This window comes from Diadema antillarum, unplaced genomic scaffold (genome assembly GCF_040938485.1).
Source record: "Diadema antillarum isolate AM-2024a unplaced genomic scaffold, OU_Dant_1.0 seq00002453_RagTag, whole genome shotgun sequence".
In the NCBI taxonomy this organism is placed as follows: Eukaryota; Metazoa; Echinodermata; class Echinoidea; order Diadematoida; family Diadematidae; genus Diadema; species Diadema antillarum.
The window spans coordinates 41227-49214 of record NW_027273060.1 but is presented as its reverse complement, the minus strand read 5'-3'; the positions used below and the strand labels follow the sequence as shown (position 1 = coordinate 49214).

The 7988-nt window shown below is 39.9% G+C and overlaps 1 protein-coding gene across 1 annotated transcript; it reads left to right on the top strand.

Annotated features, from left to right (window-relative positions):
- The first annotated feature begins 3992 nt into the window (after positions 1 to 3992).
- LOC139714818 (uncharacterized) lies at positions 3993 to 6124 on the top strand. Its single transcript, XM_071626475.1, has one exon. The coding sequence runs from the start codon at positions 4487 to 4489 to the stop codon at positions 5537 to 5539; it is 1053 nt and encodes a 350-aa protein (XP_071482576.1). The 5' UTR covers positions 3993 to 4486; the 3' UTR covers positions 5540 to 6124.
- Positions 6125 to 7988: the final 1864 nt, after the last annotated feature.

Below are 7988 nucleotides of genomic sequence, written 5' to 3'. Positions count from 1 at the left end.
TCGATTGCTAGTAACAGTGTCCGTTTTAACCCTGGACTCTTTTGTTGGTCTCACAGCGGAAACTCGCATATGTACAGTCCCACACGCTGGTATTCATGTGGGTCAATCCATGTCAAAACAACCGATGCACACCTGGCGCTCAAGCGCAAGGGCTCGTCACCCGACCCCCTCCGTTTTCTTTAAAATAATTGTACCAAATGTTCCCCAAAGTGTCTTACGGAAAATACCAAAATATTTTTGCCCAAAGGTCAATTGGTTGCTAAGATACAGCCTCACATAGCAACCGATGCGCATTCCACAAAATTAGTTAAAAGAATATTACTAATATTACTTAATTAGGCCTACAATGTGTTACTGTTTAGACTCCCTAGAGCCAAGTAGAGGCTAGTGCCAGTAGTGGATAGAGCTAGAGTAACTAACGTGCCCAAAAGTTTTGTAAATTTTACACTTTAACTACGAATTTCGTGATATGAAACTAGTTTCAAAATAGATGAAGTCTCGGGTGTATCTTGGTAGTTTTGGAACATTGTGTCACTTGTGTGTCAATATAATGACATTCCACATGCATATTTAAGATTTGACCGAAAGATCGGTCTGTATCTGTCCGTCGGGGAATGTTCCGCGGAGACTGCGTCTGGCTTCATGGATCCCCTCCACGGAGGACAGCGTTAATGGCAAAATATAAAAGAGTCCTCCGGACAGACGGATCTTTCTGTCTAATTTAAGAATATGAATAGTATTTTCGTGTGTCAACATCGGTATCACCCATAAGAATCGTGCAGCTGTACCAATCATGGCACAGTGCTGTCTGGAGGAATGGCTGACACTAACAGGCTGCATCTTTCAAACATGATTGCCTATCATGATATATACTGTAGGCCCTACAAAGCTATGAATTATTTGTTAGCTTCACTGTGTCAGAGAATACTAGGCTGTACAGCCGTATACTGTACAATCATGGCACTATACCAATCATGGTCTTGTTACTCATGATAGGCATTTTTGATTGCCTGTTCTGTTACTGTAACCATGGACCTACTACAGCTACACATGGACATTCATCACTCGTTAATTAATTTGTGCACCTGTTTCTGTCAAAAGCGTCACAAAAATATTTTCAACATACTTTCCTGCTTTGATCCAGTCTTGTCCGCCGACAGCCAGCCTGGATAAAAACAAGAGGGCGCTTTCAGATATCTAAAAACTACTGTATACGCTATAATTTTCGCGTACATAAATTTTCGCGAATTGCCGCTGTCACACATTTTCGCGAGTGGTTAAATTCGCGATTGGGGGACCACAGAAAATATGAAGTGGCAAAGAAAGTGTGAATTTTCAACTTACTAGCATATAAGAATGATACTAGTTATACACTGCATGAAAAAGACTTGCCAAACTGTGCGAACTACTTGTAGTAAGTTAGAATTCAACATTTTTGAAGTGGTTAAGTCCATCGCGCTAGATTTCTGACGATCGAGTGGTCCCCTTGCGATAATGGATTGGCTCTCTACAGTATTCGTAAGTAGACGTGCACGTGCGTAAACAAGCTTACGGTTATAGCCAGTATGGTCTGTTCGGTAAGCCATGACATGGTATTCTAGTACTGGTACTGAAATGTTCGTATCATCAAGGCAAGGGATTCATTTTGGAAGGTAATATTTTCGCGTGTTGTTAATTTCGCGAATAGCTCCCGACTCGCGAAATTCGCGAAAATAAAACCCCCGCGAAATATATAGCGTATACAGTACATGCGCAGAAGATAATCTCGTAAATCAAGAAAAATGCATGTGCAGTTGTAGTGTAAATTGCAAAATCATCGCTAAGGGCTCGGTCACACTGCCCAAAAGTCGCGTAAACGCATGAATCACGCAAGAAATTTGGTTTTGCGTGCTTGTCCGTCGAGAATTTTTGCTGATTTTCGGGAGGAAAATTAGGGCAAGTCCAAGATAACATGCGCGTTACGTATGGGACATTCAGAGACTTTTATGACCTGAAAAATAGTGTTAATGGCTTTTGATCATATTAAACTTTATCATGGTGATTGATATCTAGGAGAAGTATAATCATGCAAAAAATGGAGAAAAATGACCTTCACAATTATATTCTAGAAGAGAAAATATGTGCCGTTACGTATGGGACCAGAAAAATTTTGTTTTTTTGAACATTTTTTTCAACCTCAAAACTCTCTGAAAGTATTTCATTCTACAACTTGTAAATCACTGTGATGAAAGTCACAACACTCAAGATTATCACAGGTAAGTTTCGTGTCATAAGGCAAAAATTTTTAATTACAGGTTCTAATTAAAGACAGACATGACGTGTTACGTATGGGACAGTTACGTATGGGACAGTTTGTCCCCCATTCATTTAGTGTGTGAAGAACCATGTTTATGGGTATTTTGCATAATTATTGAAGTAAAATCAGTTGAAACTACTCAAATACTGATCCAGATTGTCAAGGAAACAATATTCCCCAAATATTCACCATCCTAATCATATTCAATCATATTTTTATATTTTTATGACCAACGTGAGTATGTATGCCCTTTGTCCCCCATTCGTTTAGTGTGTGGAGAGACATGTTTATGGGTATTTTGCAAAGTAATTTTGCAAAATACCCATAAACAAATTTTTGCATAATTATTGAAATTGAATCAGTTGAAACTACTCAAATACTGATCCAGATTGACAAGGGAACAATATTCCCCAAATATTTACCATCATAATCATATTTAATCATATTCTATATTTTTATGACCAACCTGAGTATGTATGCCCTATTTTTATCAGGATAGTTACTACTGAAAAATTGAATAGTTTAAAGTGTTTACTTCCATTGATAAAGGGCAGTGTGCCATTTCGTTTCAATAAAAAACAACTTGACACAAGAAATATTAATTTTTATAAATAAGCAATACCTGCTGCGTGGAACCCCAGTGATCGAGTAGATATATGATGTCTGTCTAGCAGTCAGGTCATTGATTCGAGTCACACCTCAGTATGTATACCCATGAGTTTTGTCGTGGCTATTATTGAAACCTGAATAAGGACAATTTGTGTATCACTTGCAATAAAAAAAAAAATCATTTTACTTTATATTCTTTTTAAATATTTATATCACAACCATTTCAAATTGGATCTCCATCACTAAACTTTGAATTCCTCTAGTCTTAGGGTTGTATGCTCTTTAGTAATTCATATAATTGGTTTCCAATCATCTCATTAAATGTTGAAAACTGAATCCCCATTTCTGCAAAAAACTATACCATCCCTTTAATGCTGATTTTTCATGGTGTATTTTGCCATTTTCCCCTCCCCCTTTCTGAAAATTGTTCAGTTAAGTACATGTATTGTTTAAAGTGTCTATAACTCAAAAAGTAGCTACAATGTTAGGATGCTTTCTTCAGGATGATTGACCATTTGTGTACTGAGAGACCTTCCCAGCTAGCTACATGCATTCACATGCATTATGTATGAGGATGTCCCATACGTAACGCATTTGTCCCATACGTAACATTATTTCAATGCCTAATAAAAGATATTCCTTTTACTGTTTTTTCTTTTTTCTATGGTATTTAATTTCTCTAAACAATAAATTAGAACTTTCCAAAAGGGCATTAATATAACCTTAGCAATTTCAGAAAAAACCTAAAAAAATGACCTCAATTTGTTACGTATGGGACATCTCATGATAGGACACGAGCTAATTTGCATAATCATTTGCATAATCCCTAAATTTTCATACCAAGTTTAACTATTTGATGAACTTCTTATGTCCACATATTAATCAAATATCATTTGCTTTCCTTTGAATTAATATGAATTTTTATAAATGTCCCATACGTAACGCTGTGTTTCACATTTATGCAAATGAAGCCCTTGAAATTTGCATAAATTTACATAATATAATTTTTTCCTCCATGGAAATCAAAACTTCAACTCATTAAGTTAAGCTTCAAAATGATACCAAACATGTCAATATTGAGCAAAGATGAAATTTTGCCTTCTGAGGGGACCTTATCTTGGACTTGCCCATTACCGATGAATTGCGCAAGAACTACGGAAATATCACGCAAAAATCACTAACAAACCACGCATTTTCAGCGCATAGGCACGCAAAGGCCCAAATAGGGGGAATACGTGGTTGTGCGCGACGACTGAGGTCCATGGTAAACCACGCATTATCACTAATGAACTGCGTATGAATCATGCATTATTTGCACATGAACGCGATAGCCGCAACATTTTCCCGAATGATCACTGATATTTCACGCATATTTCACGCATTGTCCACATAAGAACGCTGCAAACCAGGCAAAAATTTCGTAAAACAGCGCAATACGCGTAAAATTTTACGCAAAGCCGAGTTTTGAGCTGCCCAAAACCTGGCCAAGGCCCGGTTACATTACCCAAAAGTCGTGTACAATTGCATGAACCATGTAAAAAATTTGAGCCTTACGCAAAACATGCGCGGTTTGCGCATTTCATGAGTTTGTCTGATGTGGAGGTGACACGACATATGCTCCTGCGACAAATGCTCCGAGGACAATTACTCCGAAAAATGCGACAAATGCTCCGCAACATTTGCTCCGCGACAAATGCTCCGGCAATATTTGCTCCGGCGACAAATGCTCCGCCGACATTTGCTCCGCTGACAAATGCTCCGCCGACAAATGCTCCGCCGATATTTGCTTCAGCGACAAATGCTCCGCCGACATTTGCTCCGGCGATATTTGCTACGGCGACAGATGCTCCGGCGTCAAATGCTCCGGCGACATTTGCTCTGGCGATAATTGCTCCTACGACAATTGCTCCTATAACGTGCGACAATTGCTCCGGGGAAATTTTCTCCAGGACAATTGCTCTGACGTCAAATTCTCCGGCAACATTTGCTCCGGCGACAAATGCTCTGCCGACATTTGCTCCGCTGACAAATGCTCCGCCGACAAATGCTCCGCCGATATTTGCTTCAGCGACAAATGCTCCGCCGACATTTGCTCCGGCGATATTTGCTACGGCGACAGATGCTCCGGCGTCAAATGCTCCGGCGACATTTGCTCTGGCGATAATTGCTCCTACGACAATTGCTCCTATAACGTGCGACAATTGCTCCGGGGAAATTTTCTCCAGGACAATTGCTCTGGCGTCAAATTCTCCGGCAACATTTGCTCCGGCGACAAATGCTCTGCCGACATTTGCTCCGCTGACAAATGCTCCGCCGACAAATGCTCCGCCGATATTTGCTTCAGCGACAAATGCTCCGCCGACATTTGCTCCGGCGATATTTGCTACGGCGACAGATGCTCCGGCGTCAAATGCTCCGGCGACATTTGCTCTGGCGATAATTGCTCCTACGACAATTGCTCCTATAACGTGCGACAATTGCTCCGGGGAAATTTTCTCCAGGACAATTGCTCTGGCGTCAAATTCTCCGGCAACATTTGCTCCGGCGACAAATGCTCTGCCGACATTTGCTCCGGCGACAATTGCTCCTACCGCAAATGCTAAGACGTCATATAGGCCTAATGCAAAAGTCTGAAGGTACGACATGTACCTTCAGACAGGTACGACATTTGCTCCGGTGACAATTGCTCCTTCGACATTTGCTCCGATGTCATATGATGCAAAAGTCTACATGTAAAGACAGGTACGTACGACATTTGCTCTGGCGACATTTACTCCAGAGACAGACGAGATCTGTTTAGAAATTGAGACAATTTCAAGGGTGAAAAATGCCCTCCTCACAATATCTCCGGCGGAAAAAAAAATCTTCCTGGACTTCTCCTAAGAATTATACATGTTTTTGTTTCTTTGTTTGTTTTATTCATAGTTATTGCATATTGACTCTTTTTAAATTACTTTTGAAAGATCAAATGGAGAATCCTTAATAAAGATAACGAACGAATGAAACGAAATAACAAAAATACACAATTAAACAAGGAAACGCATATTTTCTTCTTCTCACAATATAATTAACTCAAATTACGCTTTCACATACAGATCCAAGTCTCTGGAACTTTCCTGAAAGTGACACATATAGATTGAAGGTCAATGTTTCAAGAAAAATGTTAGATCGTATTTTCTTGATATTAATAATTTGTATTGCAGGAATGTAATCTTCGTATTTTGTATACTCCTTAATACTCATAATCATGTTTATAAAATGGGTTCAAGAATGTAGCCAATTGGAAGCGCTGAAATGAGTCACACAGAGACTCCAACCCAAAGTACCTTCTGATCTGGAGATTCTCCCGCCTGAAACCCCTAGCAAACGGGAGGCTCAAAGTTGATGTGTGCGAAGCGCGAAATTCCCAGGGTTCTAGATGCTCTCTGGTGCTATCTAAGGCTTATTTTTTCAACATACGATAGAAATATGTAAGAAATCCTTTCCAACGGGAGACAAAGAGCCAGGGCGGGAGAAATTAAATCTCAAACGGGAGAACTGGAGATTTTGCAAAAATGGGTTTTCGGCGGGAGATTTCCCGTCGAAAACGGGAGAGTTGGAGTCTCTGGTCACGTGTGCGCGCATCAATTTCTCACTAACATGCTCGGCCTGACGTCACAATATTTACACTAGCAGTGCGCACTCAATCAGTTGTTACAAGTGCATCGCGCACTACTATACGCGCTGTCAATCCTGTAAACAACTTCTAGTTCGGGCTGCCGGCCGGCCTTTGTTGTGTGCATAACATGTGTGGCATACGTATATTCTTATACGTACAGTACTTATATGTGCGGGATTTCCGAGTGCGACGTGCGTAAATGTTTGGGACGAACATCAACGAGTGCTACATGTAGCTGACTGGTATTGACCCACAAAGGTACGTGAAAATGCTGTTAGTTTTCGACCCATTTTATAAAACAAATGATGCACAGGATTATTTTGTGGCGTTAGTGGAGATGCAGCGCACTCGAGGGTATTTACAATTGTGAAACATGCACGAGGCGAAACGCACTCTATCCTGTGCATCATTTGTATAATATTGCATTGTTTTAAGCTGCGTAACGTGATAATTCAATCTTGTTACATTTCCTCCATTATTGTTCGTCGTTGGATATTCAAACTGTGGGCTTGTCAAGCTTTTGTTTCAGGACATTATTCGTAACGGTGTGGAAAAGACTATACGATATATGTGACCCTGCACCTCAAAACAAACAAAAAGTCACCAGATATGAATTTTTAGTTAAGACCATATTCTGAAAGAGCAGACTTTAAGCTTTAAAATGATGTATAACTCAAATCAAATGAACTCTCCTAACCTATCTAAATATTGGAAAGAAAGCACAAACTCAGGAAAAGTGTGAACTGAGAAAAGAGGCTCTGAAGTACAGTGTCTATTCAAGCGCTCAAATCTTTACCAAACCGTGCTGGCTGTACGATGAATGGGACAAAAAACAGGAAGTAAACCACCAGAGTAACAATAATGAAGGGATTATCAGATTAAACTGAAATTAAGCATGCCTCATTAACACATTCTGTCCATAATTAATGCCAACTTTCAAAGCAGTAGCACTATCCTTTCAAAAGTTATTAGAGTTGAAAGTGAAAAGTGTGGACAAGGTTTTTCAGAAATGAAAAAGGGATTCTAAAGACGCACCTAATCACACTATTCTACCAAAAATGTTCGAGATAAACTGCTAAAAAAAACCACACTTTCCTGCCTGTTTTATAATACCAAATGTTAGCATAATGTAAAAGAAGACCCGCTCTTTCAGAAAATATGAAAAAGTCAAGTTCGGCTAGGTTGACCCATTTCACTTATTTTCAGTCCTCACGCAAAATCAGTGTGTGCGACTTTATGTTCGTTTTGAGGTGCACGGTCACATATAGCGCACGTATATCGAATTATTTTAGATAATCCCCCTCCTTGACACATACACACACACACACACCCACACACCCGCACCCCCCCCCCACACACACACGCACAAAACAAATTCATTTTGCACGATGACGTAGCGCAACGAATAAGACGTAATTCACATCA